This window comes from Myzus persicae, unplaced genomic scaffold (genome assembly GCF_001856785.1).
Source record: "Myzus persicae strain clone G006 unplaced genomic scaffold, MPER_G0061.0, whole genome shotgun sequence".
In the NCBI taxonomy this organism is placed as follows: domain Eukaryota; kingdom Metazoa; phylum Arthropoda; class Insecta; order Hemiptera; family Aphididae; genus Myzus; species Myzus persicae.
Genome location: NW_019104222.1, coordinates 492,930 through 507,926, shown reverse-complemented (window position 1 = coordinate 507,926; position 14,997 = coordinate 492,930). Strand labels below are relative to the sequence as shown.

Below are 14,997 nucleotides of genomic sequence, written 5' to 3'. Positions count from 1 at the left end.
AATAATATATTTTTCATATTATATTTAAATAAAATATTATTACGTAAAATTAGTATGGTTAATGGGTATATATATATACATATATATATGATATTAAAATGTAACCATAATTTTATATATTAAATTTTCGAGTCCTCAAAAATAATTCAAAACGATGGTATTTATTTTTAATGAATGATGGGCGCAAGCCGCAATGACGGAAATTATTGAATAATGAATGGAACATCATTGTTAAATAATTTCCGGTTCTAATAGTTCCGAAACCCATTTGTTGCCTCGTGTCAGTGCGAGATTACATTTTTACGTGCAATGATAAATATTATTTTAATTTATAATACAGTTTGTATGGTTTATTCGTGGTTTTTATTCACTCGTGTTCATAGTATATTATCTGGTTCCTTGTTCATTCTAATAAATCTTTTCGGTTTCTTTTTCTTGGTCACTTCTGGTTTTTTCTCATCGTTCGTCTCCTCATTGGGGTTGTTGACTTCGGACCCACCAACGACCGGTTGGGGTGTTTCTTGAAGTTTTTCGTCTTCGGTAGTTACGGGCTTACCAGCTTCAGGCTTATTAATTTTATTAACATCAATTTTCTTCTCTTCAGCGGCTACAGGTTTGGTGTCTAAGGCATCAGTTTTCTTTTCTTCAGCGGCTGGTTTGATTTCTAAGGCAGCCGTTTTCTTTTCTTCGGCGGTGGGTGTGATTTCACCGACGGCTGTTTTCTTCTCTTCGGCAGCTGGTTTGGTTTCTGAGATATCCGTTTTATTTTCTTCGGCGGCGGGTTTCAGGTCATCGGTGGTGGGTTCGATTTGTTCCACGGCAGGTGTTGTATTTTCTCGAACTACTGCAGTTGCGGCAGGTGGTGCGTTTTTGTCGGTGGCGATCGCAGCTGTTGGTTCGGGTTTTTCACCAGTGTCCACGGCAGGAGTTTGGTTTTTGGTTTCCTCGACTACCACGGGTTGGTTTACTTGGGGAGCGTCCGTTTTGAGAGGAGTCATATTTTCTTGATTGGTCTCTTCGGTTTTTACATCGCCCACCGACTGTTTTTCTTCACCTGGCTTTATCTCGACGTTGTTTTCTGGTTTGTTCTCTCCGGTCTTAACCTGCCCATCGCCGATCTTGTAAAACCTAAGATCGCTCTTAGCTGCTTTTGGTGTTATCCAGCTAGATATCACGCTCTCGTATTTTTCCTTCCATATGATCTTCTGTCTGAGTATCTCTTCTTCAAAATGCAAGACTTCCAATAATGTTGGGTTCCGGTTTTCGACGGTGTTACCGAAATATTTTTCACTGAAGCTCTGTAATATTTCGAGATCAGCTAGGCTATTTAAAGCTCGGATTCCTGCATGTAACATCGTACTCAATAACCCAACATTAGTATCTGCATATCTAATTCATACATTACATAAATGATCACTTGTTTTTTAAATGTAACATTAAACTTACTCTTGAATTAACGTTTCCCAGTTGTTTCTCAAGTAATTGAATGGGAATTGCCCCGCCGTTGGATTATCTAAAATTGATTGCCAAATGTCATTCAAGTCGTCGAATTTCACTTCTTCCGCTTCCAATATCCTGTAACGTTTCAAAATATAGAATTTATATAATTTTATCTGTTCGTTGTTATACTGTATTCGAATGTACTTTTGTAAAAATTGTGGATTTCGCGAACATGAAAAGCTTTTAGCTATGGATTTTCTGTCTGGAGTCCATTTAGAACTTGCGTATTTGCTCAACATAAATCTATGATCGTACTTGGTGGCATATTGCATGGCAGTACAGTAAACGGGTTTACGATCGTTCGGTGCGATACTGTAAAGGAAATTAACAATAAGTTAGTACGGTACCTACATATGAATCATTTAATAACACAAAAGTTTCTTAAAGAAAATTAAGTTATCAGTTAATTTATTTATACATATATTATATATTATATAATATGTGTATGTGTCGAGGGTGTGCTATGTATGTATAATGCTTTACACGTCATGTAAACTTTTAAATTACAACACATCCGAACTAAGATAATCATATAAACTTAGCATTAATAACTCAGATTTCAAGTGATTCGCGCATGGACGTGTGTGTGTATGTGTGACTGGGTTTTAATTCATCAAAAACTACTTTTGATAGTCTGTACTTTGTAGAAACTTTATTGGTTATTCTCGTTATCTATAACTTATTTAATAAACTTGAATCATTTTAAAATCGAGTTTAATTCTTAAGGGGTGCCTTTTTTAATCGTTATATAGGTAATTTTAGTTAGGATATATAGTAAGTAATTACATGATTTAAAGTTTAATACAAATAATATATATTGACAATATATGGATATTAGACTGGTATAAAAAATGCAATTATGGACTCTAATGGATATCTATTATGTTACAGAGATAATACAAATAAAAGTATAAATTATTGAGGATAAACACTAATCATTATACATTTATACATCATATAGGTAGTTAAAAAAAATAAATTTTAAATGAACTTCTCATTTTATGTTATTACTAAGCACCAATAAAAATTAAAAGAGTTATTTGTATTATTTGAGTTTTTTTTTGTTAATTAATTTTATTTAAAACGTTTTAAAAATGAGTAATATGCTCTTTATTCTACCTTCAACATTATTTTATATGTATTACTCTGTTTTTTTGAACATTTTTAAAGTGTAGACTTTTCAGTTAATTAATTTTTATTTATGTAACATTTTGTTAAATTTGAAAAAATTAAAATTTATGATACACAATTTTTTTATATTTGAAGCCGTAATAATCAACTCCCAAGGTACTTTTGTGAAATTAAAAACGAGGTTACTTTTTAATTTATCATATTAAGTAAAACTGCATTTAAAACATATTTTTCAAATATTAATAATAATTAAATAGTGTTTATCAAGTGTTTGTAATTTCTTCCAATGTAGAATTCCAATGTAGAATTGATCTTCTTTTATGATTTGTTATACTTTTATTTTAGTTATTTATATAATCATGTTATTTTATTGGTATGTTGTAGCTTAGAATTAATATAAAAAATAAAAATGATATGAATCACAAATAGGTATTATTTTGCTGATCTATAAGCTGTCGATTACTCACAGACGGTTGAGCGTCGATGGGGAAATTGGAGAAAACAAGATGCAAAAGGCACTCTGTCGGTAGTGAATGAGTGATCATTGGTCTATTATATTCGACAGCTAAGTTAAAGTGTTCCATAAAAGTTGTGTGTTTAATGGTACAGAACTGCTGGAATATTTCATGAAAAATTCGGGGAAATCTCGGAAAAGCTGTTTGTACAGAGTTTAGGAAAATATGGAAAAATTGGACAGTGTAAAAATAAAAATTTTCCGGAGAAAAACTACTTTTTAGAAAATTAAAATAAAACAGAATTTTTGAAAAATTCATAAATTGTATTTACGCTTAAAATAGTATAACAAAGTATGAGTAAAATTATATGTATATAGGTACCTACAAGTATGAAATAAACCCGGTTAAAAATATAGATAAAGAAACCTGTCATTGTCATTTCACATTTGGAGTGCATATGGTATTGACTATTAATACATGTATTTCAAAATTTGTTCTAAATATAACGTTATACCTATATATTAAATGTAAGAGAGTGTATTTCCCAGTAACCTTTAATGTATTATGATTATCAAGTATGATTATTTTTTAGATTGCTTCCATTTTACATAAATTTGAATTCTTTAGGATTAAACATTTTTTATTTTTTTATAAACATTTTTTTCGTCGAAACCACGTTTTTTTGTAATTTTTAATGAAACTAAATTGTCATCATTTTTTGGAAGAAACAGAATAAACCCTGGTTTTATTTGCAAACCATTTTATTTTTTGGAAATTATGATCCCTTAATATATTATTTAAAATTTAAATAAATATTCAATTTCAGACAATTAAAAATAATAAGTATTAATTAATTTTAAAGTAAATATGTTTTTTTACTGGATACAGTTTATCGTTGCAATCCATGTTTCAGACCAAGTTTTCTTAAGGTTTTGGTTATCACGGTTACATACTCGTATTAGTGCTATTAACAAAACAAATTTATGATTCATAGATATTTTCTCTGTAGTGGTAAAATATTGATATGATTTTTACTGATAGATAATTCGGAATTTATTATTCTTATATAATTCGTTCAATCGATGATGGTAATAAGTGCTATTGAGCAGGAATTCATTTGCAAAATTAAAAAAAAATTGATTGCACGTGAAAATTTAAATATTTATATGATATATAAATTTAATTTGATTTCTTATAATAAATATAACTACAGTGTATGTATTAATATCTACAGACAAAATTGAAAAATCGTATTGGACGATAAATAGCCGTATGCTATAGCCATTTGTTTATAATATGTACCTCTTATCATAGTTTAATCTCCCTTTCTCTCTCGAAAAAAATGTAATTTGGGCACGTCGAGTCAAAATAATTTTCCATCCTTGCTATTGATTAATGATAATAATAATTAATATTTAATTACGAATTAATTTCACTTGTAGTCTGCTTCCAATCATTAAACTGTTCTCTAGCCCACAAGACACATTTTTTCAATTCAACACGTCCAGCAAAATTTAACGTATCCATTTTGCCTAATATTAGGTCCGGTGAATCAATTGTACTTTCATGAAACATATCATATGCTTTCTGAACCACCATTTCCATATAAACCTTCAATTATAAATATTACATTCCAATTAATATGCAAATTAAAATAGCTTACAAAAATAGTATTTCATTCGAGATAATATGACTAAAATACAAATTTAATTTATTTTCATTTACTGGTTAGCACGTGGTAAAAAAAATGTTTGTTATTTATACTTAAATGAGATTTTTTCTTTGTAGGTAAATATTGACTCTTTGAAAATAATTTGTAATGTATTATAATATGGTTTATTAATTTATATAGAATTATACATATGCATATATATTTATATTTTTTTTTTAAGCTTCGACAACTAAGGCTATTAGCTGTAGAGGTTGCGGTACTGTGGAGTTACGGAACACGTGTGTGATATATATATTTATATCGGGCACAAAGAATAAATCACATTAATAAAATAATAAAAAAAGGAATTCAAGTTTCCGAATAACATAGGTACAGAGTTATAAGTGATGACTAAATTAATCTGAGATTTTAATAAGAAAAAACCAATACACATTTAGTTTGAATATTGTATTAAATGACAATATTAATGATTAATAAATGGATTAAATAAAATTGTATATGATAAATTAAGAATTTGACGCTCTATCTTGATATTTATTATATGTTATTTTACCATCATAACGTCTGGTTTCAGTCCGTCAAAACATATGTTAAGGGGCGGATAATTTATTTTTAAAATGAAGTATTTTAGTATTCTAGATTTATTTTTTTATGTATAAAGCTCCAGGTATTGTTGATGATTCAAATGTTCGTAAAATAGATAATTGGGTTTCTTGTAACTTTTGAGAGTGAAAAATAAGTAATTCATGATCGCTAAGGTAAAACGCATTGATTTTTTGCAATATATTCAACCCCAAAAAACAGTGTCAATTGTTTTCCCGTGTGGAGTGGTGTTGGAAGTAAACTTCAACACAAATTTGTCTTATCAATCTTCAGCCAATGTCTGAGCTTCAGAATTGTTAACATTTTTGTTGAAATCGCCGCTGATAGTCATAGGTAAGTGGTGATAGAAATTTTCTCCAAGAAACACTGAACCTGCTGAAGTATAACACGGAAGAAGTGCAAAATGTATGCACTTTATGAACTCGTTGATTTGGCGAGATATAAACCACAAGCACGGACCGTCCATTCTGCATCATTGGGCGGCCTTGTTGACACGTTCGTACAATATGAGTGTAGAAAGGGACGGGATAAATATGGCTGAGCAGTAGTTGCATTTCGAGAGAACAAGGTTTCCATCTTTGAAAATATTCGAGTACCTACCTACGTACGACATGGTATGTACCTACGAGATCATACTGGGCATGCGTGCCAAACCGACTGTTGCTAACCAAGCAGTCATACCAATTCCCTCAAGCCTGTGAGCTTGTAATTTTATATTTCCGTTCCCTTCGTTTATTATGACTATTACAGACATCTCATCGTTGTACGAATATAATATCATCGCATACGTACCGAAAGCGAATCGTAATGTTTAGTGTTATGCAACATCATCTCTATTTTGTTGAATGCATTAAAAATGGCGTGCCAGTATCCGGGGTAGGGACCTGCTTTTTGAATAACCCTTTCCAGGAATCCTAGGGCGTCGCTGAATCCGATAACACCTGAAAAGGCTCCTTCGAAAATGTCACCGACCAACTGGGCCACGGTATACTCGTCAAACGATTTTCCATTACTTATCTCGTAAGATATTCTATCCAAGAGAACATCTTCGTATGCCACCCTGTAGTAACCTGAAATGCAAACATTAATTAAATTCGAATACGTTCATATTTTTGAAGATAATAACTGACTGGGTTTATAATGTATCAGTTTTTGCGATTATTGCGGAACGGAGTTTCCCTTTTGAATCGGTGTTATTGTGGCCCCAGAAACTTTTTAATGATTTTGAATCTTATAATTAACCTTATCAATTACTTATCTTAATATTATCGTTCTGTCGTTGTAATTGTTTTCAACTAATTGTTCTTAATTTTTTTTTTTATTAAACAATAATAAATTACAATCTCACAATTGAGTTTTTATTACCTACTAAATACACTCATATACAATTTTTATCTAGCTATTTAAATCATTGAGATATAGGAGTTCTTGGATATATATTTTATTGCATTGTGCTGTTATAGTTAATTATACTTACATATTATACCTAACTTCCCTAACCTAATCTAACCTAAACATCCAGCTTAATTCAACTGATTATGGCCCTTATTTTTCTTCTATCACTGACCTAACCTGTTTGGTGTTGGTTGGCCAATATCCACGTGCCATTCGATGCCGAAATATATCCCGGCACTCTGGTTTCTGGATTGTTTTCCAGCCATACTGTTGTGCTGTATGCAGCGCCACAAGTCAAAGTTATTGGAATCACCCAATCGTTGGTAGGTTTAGGTTCATCGTAATCGAATCGAAACTTGGTTTATAAAAATAAAACATTGATATTATAGTTAAAAATATACAAATACTGAAATACAATAATAAGTATACTATCATGTTCATATTATAGGTAAAAAGGTACGAAACAAAAACAAACTCAATTTATTACTTGTTTCACAACCAAATCGTCGCCGTCGATTTGTAATTTTATCAAAGGATAGTTTTTGTTTTTTATCCACGTATTTACAATCTGCAAGACAGCAGAGCTTTCTGGTAATTTCACAGATTTGTTTCTGGCATTATCGTCCAACAATGTCCAAAAACTTATTGTATCTTTATATTTGTAAATTCTAAAAAAGTATGTACGTACACAATATAATATAAACATAAAATAATATTATAGTTATTTAAATTTTACTAGTTAAATGTGCTTAATATTGTTCGATGTACGTATTATTATTAGGTAACTATAAAAGTAGTTGAATGATATACAAAAAACTTTAAGAAAGGTTATGTTATACTAAAAAAAAAATATTGGATATCCCTCGAATCAAGACTCCGGTCACTCATGTCTAAAAATTAAATCATGCTTAAAAGGAACCAGAGATTTTACCAACACTTCTATATCCAGAAATGAAAATTCCTTGCTTTAGTCCTTAATAACAGTTATAGGCACTATAACTTTAACAGTCCTAAATTAATTTCTTCCTAAATAACATATTTGTTCAGCCTTGATTATAAGTCATAAGATATCACTTATTCAGTTGTTTATTATTAATTAATTATTATCATTTATTATCTTAATATTATTAATATCTATTTCTACCATTCATATATTTAGTTTTGTAATATATTATGTACTCTAATACTTAATATCATAATATTTTTATGTTATTATTTATTTATCTGTATATTTATATATTATTTATTTATATCGTTCACTTAAAATAATATTATTTCTTAGATTATGTTTTATTATTCTTATGGTTAATATTTTAATTGATTATGTATAATTCTTTATTAAGTCATATTACGTGAAATCTCAATAAAAAAAAAATATATATTTATATGTACAACCATAGTAGATTCTCGATAATTCCAAGTCAGAAGGATTTATAAAAAACTTCAAGTGATCGAGTGCTCATATTGCTAAGATTCTTAGCTTAAAGAGGTTAAAAATATGAGATATATTTGTTAGATTCTTAGACTCAAATGAAAATTCAAATTATTGAGTGTTATGAAAAACAATTATGAAAAGTACTATAGGATTATTTTATTTTTTATTCTCTTAAGTTACCAACTAGAATCACTTTCTCACCAGAAAAGATATTGAAGTAGAAAATATAAGCATTTCTACCACACTAAAGGGCGCGACAGATATAAAACTTGAAAAATAAACGAAACTGTAAAATAAATACTTTCATCGCTCTGCTTAAAATCTAAAACCAATAATGTTCCAAATACTAAACATTTTGCATGAAATTAAATTAATTTTATTCTAAAATAAATATTGGTTTTTGACAAAAAAGTAAAAACATAATATAATCGTTATGTAGTATCACCACATTTCTATCACTGAATATGTTTGAAAATTCATTTTTTTAAAATTATTTATGGATAATATTATTATAAGTTTTAGGACATTTAAAAGTGCTATTTTTATATTGATTTTTTTTTACTGCTTATAATATTATTGTGGTTTATCTAACTGTAATTTTTATCACTAACTAATAAACGCAGTTCAATATGTATTAAAATATTACGTTGTTATGATATTTTTAACATAATCATTGTTTTAAAAATTGATTAAAATTAAAATTATTGATCATAATATATTTTATTAACTTAACTTACTCTGTGTGTACAAATTCTCTAAGGGTTTGTTTAAAAATGTCTTCGGTAAATGTATTGTTCAACATTCGCAATATTGATGTACCTAGAAATACATTGTTGAATATTATGATATTTTCAAAACATTCGGCTATAATTGCATAATATACCTTTCACAGAATGTATGTATTTATATATTTCTGTATGGTGTTCATAGTTAGCCAGTGGCTCTGAATTTGTCCAACTATCGTAAAACATGACAGGTTGAATCGTGTCCATTGGAAATCTAGCTCCAAAATTCCAGGCAGGTTTGATCTTAACATCATGATGACAGTACATTAAATACAATAAATTACGTTGTTGCATATTCTATAACTGTTTAGCCTTACGTGATCGATGTTTACTATTTTAAGATAATTCACAATAGCTTCGTTCAACCATTTGTCCTCATTACTTCCTCGGTCAAGCCCTCGCAATGGCATAAGCCATTGTCGGATGACGTGCGCGACCATCAACTCTACAGATTTTTGGTACTCGATGATCGATGATGTATGTGTGGTACCTAAAATTGAATCTCTAAAAATATACAACAATACACAATATGCAATTATTTAGTCATTTAATACGATTATAGCATGATCAATTTTAATTCAACAAACTTAATCATGATTAAGCCTGGGCTTTCGGCTGTAGTCATGACCGCACTAGGGACGATGACTATATCAAGTTTGTTGGTCGGAAAATTGGTCGCTAAATAAGACGTCATGAAATCCAACGTTTTCGGCACTACATCTGTGATCATTTCAATTGAATCAGTAGAATCGGGGCTCCATACTGTCAGTTCTAATGGACTGTCGGTTGGTATAGGATTGGACTTGAAGTTTGACATAAACAATCCTAAAGAGTCTGGTCTGATAAGTCCGGTTTTCTCGAAATGATCTACGAATAGATTGTCATTGCTGTAACACGATTTATACAATTTGTTTTATCTATTTTTTTTTAAACAGATTTAGACAGTTTTTGTTATATATTTTTCTACTATTTCTACTTAAAAAAAACACCTACTGAATATATGTTTTAGTCTATTAATTTATGAACATTAAATAACATCAAAACTTTTATTTTAACTTTTACCTAGATATAGGTATATAATGGAATATTTATATCATCATACCCACTCAAAATAAATATTAATACCTAGGTACGCATTAGTTTGATTTTATTTAGGACAGTTAAAAAATATATTTTAACTATGAGTAAGAATATATAGATATCTAATAATATCTTATTTAGTTAAGCTGCGGTTAAAATTATTTTATTGCAATTTACACTACTCTGACTTTGTGGAAATTAAACTATAGTGAGAATAATAATTAATGATCAAATTTATTGAAAAACACTCTTTGTTTATAAATAATGTTGATAAATCATTGTATACAATATTTGGATTGCACTTACTATGGTTCCGTTGCTCTAACTTTTGTGTTAAAAATAACTCTAGTTTCCTTGCTTCTGACCACGCTCATTTCAAAAATGGCTTTGTGCTTAGGATTATCCACGCAGGGCATCAAATGTCTTGCCTTGCGAGGAGCTAACTTCGTGGCCACATACCATTGGTCCTTGACGACTTCTTTGTTGTCGAAAACGACCTTGAAAAATCCGCCGTTGGGATTCTGACCTATGGTGCCCGTGAAGTTCACGAACAAACTGTAGTAATGTCCAGATTTGAGAGGTTCGCCGACGGTCACCGTCAGTGTCTCCTGGCTTTCGTCTACCTCAGCGTTGAGCTCGTACTTGGAATCATCCTGAAACGTCGTAGTAGTCAACGGTCAAAAATCTATCTTACATATTATTTACATTCAAATCGATTCGCAGTGGACTTACTTTGAGTACTAATTCGGTTGGCGTGTCCATGCTCAGTCTGCGTTTTAACATCGTGTCGCCGTCGATTTTCAAAAGTCCGATGTGCAAGCTAATGACGGATGTATCGGTTTTGGGCCGGAAAATGACTTCCACCCGGCCGCTGTAATCGACGTCGTGTTTGGAGACCTTCCCATCGGCGGCATACAGCTTCGGGTCCAGAAAAACCTTGTAACTTTCCGGCTCGACGGCCAAAAATGGTATTTGACTGTCCGGGACGCCCGAGTCAGCCTTCTTTACGAACGAATCACGATATATGTACTAAATAATGACAATATTAACCCTATCAATGTACGTGTTTTGTTTTGTGTACGCCACATGGGACTTTACAACTTATCATCATTATTCTTACGTGTTTTATTTTAAAATCAAGAACTGTATTATTATTATTTTTTGTCATTTATGATCTTCCGAAAGTTTCTGAGCGTAAATAAAAAATATATTATTCAACAAAACGTACAAATTAATAGATTTCTCGAGTTGTTACTATAAATAGTTTTTTTTTATAAGGATTAAGATGAGAGTTCTAGATATCAAATCATTTACCATACGAATTAAAATATAAAATAATGGTTTTCATATCTAATGTTCAATAAAACATTACTATTATTCGGTAGGTATTATAATTATACTGACATTACTAATTTATGGGTTTTTAAAACTATTTATAATATTAGTAACTCATTTAAAAATCCATTCAGTTATTGCATAAAATATAAAATTAAAATTAAATTATAAATTAAAAATTATAAAATATTAAAATGTTCCATAAATTTAACAATTGCTATTTAATTTGTCACATCTCAAATCATAAATTATTTATTATGTGAGTATTAATAAACGATTAATAGTACGAAAGACGACTTGTATAATTTTGTAATTTATTAAGATTTTTCTTCATTGATTTATAGTTTAATAGTGATAGTTAGTAAGTAAATTATTAACTAAGTACTCGTCAAGTATGTACTGAAACGGATTATAAATAAGATAAAAATATAAAATTGATGATTAAGACATCTACAGAAGAATATATCAAATGCACAATTACCGATTAGTAAGTGTACTTTATAATTATTTATTATACTGACAGGTGTTCAATTGATGTCTTAATGAATGTACAAAATGAAAAATATGAACGATTAGTATGCCCAAGGAATAATGTTATGTTTTGTAGAACAGCTTCTAACTTTTACTCATCAAATTCGATTTAATATTAATACTATTAGATAAAATCAGTGCCCATCAGATTTGTTGAGGGAGTACTCAGTAAAATGTTATCGATTTCATTGAAAAAGTTTAAGGTGCTAAAAAAACCTGGGTAAAATATGTACTTACGTTATTCCTTGTAAGTTGTATTAAGTTCCAGACTAATGTCATTGATTCGATAAGGGAAGAGTGTTAATGAATAATGATAACAGATACATTTTTATTTTCATTATTTCAAAAAATATAAGTACCCGTAAATAAGTATATTTACTCAAATATATTTTTATATTTGTATACAATAAAGACATGAATCGATCATTACAAAGACAAAAACAATTTTTTTCGTAAACACATTCAGACTTGAAAGTATGCGGCATAATATAATATAGAATACGCACTACAATATAAGAACACCTCTAATTATCATTTTGATAAGTTTTATTATTATTTATTTGTTTATTTAATATGTTGAAAATAACATTGGTGTTTTAACTGCATTTTATAACGATCATATCAATGTCGTTTAAATATCGTATTTAAGTTTTGTTTTCAATCGACTAACGTTTTTCAAATTATTAGGTACATTAAGTAGGTCATAGATGTATAGATGTATGTGTAGAAAAATATGTTGTAAAATGTATTCTACTGAGGTAGGTAGGTAGCATAAAAAAAAGAAACTGTTCAGTCTAATATCACAAAAAAATATGTGACTGTATAATTATGTACTTGCACACAAACTGTTGAATAATGTAGGTTAGGTAAATTTTAGTAAACAATATAAATATACAGGAAAAGTATCAATTATTAATTAATAGGGTTAATTGAGTCAATTTACTTGTAAATTTTAATTTTCATTAACAAAGTAAGCTATAACTAATTTCCAATTTGTTATTAAATCATTTAATGTAGGAGTTTTTACAGCTTAGAAATGAAAGTGTAGGTAAAAATATAAATTAACATTATTCAATTATTGTAATTTTACAGCTTTTTAATACGTTTATATTCTGATACAGAAAAAAATGATTTGTGACCATTATAATAATGGCTTGATTATAATTTCCTAATATTTATAACAATATGATAATAGACTTTCATACCGACATATACCATCTACCCAACTACTACCTATTAAATAATCTTTGAATTGTTATTAATATACTAAAGTTTGATCTTGGAAATGCATGGAAATTTTCTTTAATATTACATTTGTTTAATTCTCTTTTCCATCATCCTTACCTTTAATATAGTTAACCTAAGTTTATATTAAATTTATTAAATTTAATGTAATAACGTTCAGGAATTATAACCAAATACCATAATGGTTTGCTATAAAAAATAAATATTATCTATGTATTGAAAAATGTTTTTTTAATATTTGTATTTTTAAGAAAGTTATTAACTTTAATAATAGTTTCAAACAAATACAAAACTAGATACCTACTAATAACTTTTTCTAAAATGAAAATATTGAAAGAAGCTCCTAACAAATCAGATAATATTATTCTTTTTAATTTTTATGATGGGTTATGATAATTCAATTTTGATAATGTCATTTTAATGTGTGAATTACAGATAGGTTTTTACTTTGTTCTACGTGTAGGTTTAAGAAAAGGATGAAATATCATACCGGTACACTCTCTTCGGAATATCATATTATTAATTGTATCCAAACTAAGATCCATCAAACACACCTTTGATATTATAATAAAAAAAAAGAGTACACTAACTATAACCTGCAGACTGCAGTGCCCGTATCCATTAAGTGCATATATATGCGGGATGAGGAAAATAATAATGATATTTATAAAAAAAAAAACTATGACTCATATAGGACTGTTTACTGTTTGTTTTTAGCACATCAACTAATTAATTATTTTCGAAGTTAAACGGATTTTAGTAGCAACGATAGTTTTAGCATAAAAATGACAAAGTAATTAATATTATATACGATGGAAAAAAGAAAGGTGAAAGTCGAAATCCTTACTACAATTTACCTTTTTATGTGTAAATATAGACGGAGATCGGCTTGAACAATTTTCCCTCGGTAATTTCCCAGCCTCCAACCTAAAATCGTTCCACGTTTGACAAGTATGATTTTATAACATTTTATTGAAACGGTTTGTTAGTATTTTAAAATTATTTACGAATTTGATTCTGTTTTGTCTTATTCGCTTATCCACTCTCGTGTCTTGTCGATATAGACGGAACACACCTCAGACTAGAACATTGACGAGTGGGGGGGGGGGAGGTCATGCCGATCATACTATTCGTTTAACGAATAAACCCGTCGTACTTATATAGGCGCCTAGTCGAATGTGAGCGGTTTTTGAGTAGTTTCGATTCGTTTCCGATTTACCTGTCTCAGTTGCCGTTCGGCCGTGTACCGTCCGAGAAACGCCGAAAACGCGGTCAACAGGAAGACGATGATGACCAGCAACACGAGCTTGGTCCGGTTGAGGAACACTCCGCCCTCGCGGTCATACTCGATCTCATTGAACGTGGTCACGCCGTCGGGTATGTTGTGGCCCCGGTGCCGGGCCTGTAGCGTGGACATCCTGAGCGTTTCGCTGTTCCGCCGTCACCGGAAACAATAATATTATGTATTTATGAACACGACGATATTACTATTCACGGCGATAATCACTCCTGTGTTCATCGAACATAATCCAAAATATTTTGCTGCCGTCGTCGTCGTCGTCGTCGTCGTTTTGTTTAAAAATCAGATAAAATAATATAAATATATTATGTATATATATGTTGTAATCATCCGGCACGACGACAGAAAAGAAAAATATTTTTAAAACACAATACCTACTATTATATATAATATAGGCACGGGGGTCGTACTTACGCGTTGTTGGGATCGTGTCTGCGAGACGCCATGTACGGTATATGTATTGTTGTTGACGTTGCCTATTATTATTATTATTTTCCCTTTTTTTTTTCGTATAGGTATATTATTGTTAT

At 29.9% G+C, this 14,997-nt stretch overlaps 1 protein-coding gene across 1 annotated transcript; it reads right to left on the bottom strand.

Annotated features, from left to right (window-relative positions):
- Nucleotides 1–158: 158 nt before the first annotated feature.
- Nucleotides 159–14,913, bottom strand: LOC111040175 (aminopeptidase Ey-like). Its single transcript, XM_022323958.1, is given in 16 exon segments — nt 159–439; nt 441–1,389; nt 1,447–1,575; nt 1,645–1,812; nt 4,510–4,697; nt 6,154–6,431; nt 6,934–7,111; nt 7,244–7,424; nt 8,929–9,010; nt 9,075–9,219; nt 9,294–9,480; nt 9,564–9,863; nt 10,363–10,709; nt 10,789–11,085; nt 14,387–14,597; nt 14,882–14,913. Coding segments are annotated over 16 exon segments (3,708 nt in total). The 3' UTR covers nt 159–403.
- Between the last annotated feature and the right edge of the window lie 84 nt (nt 14,914–14,997).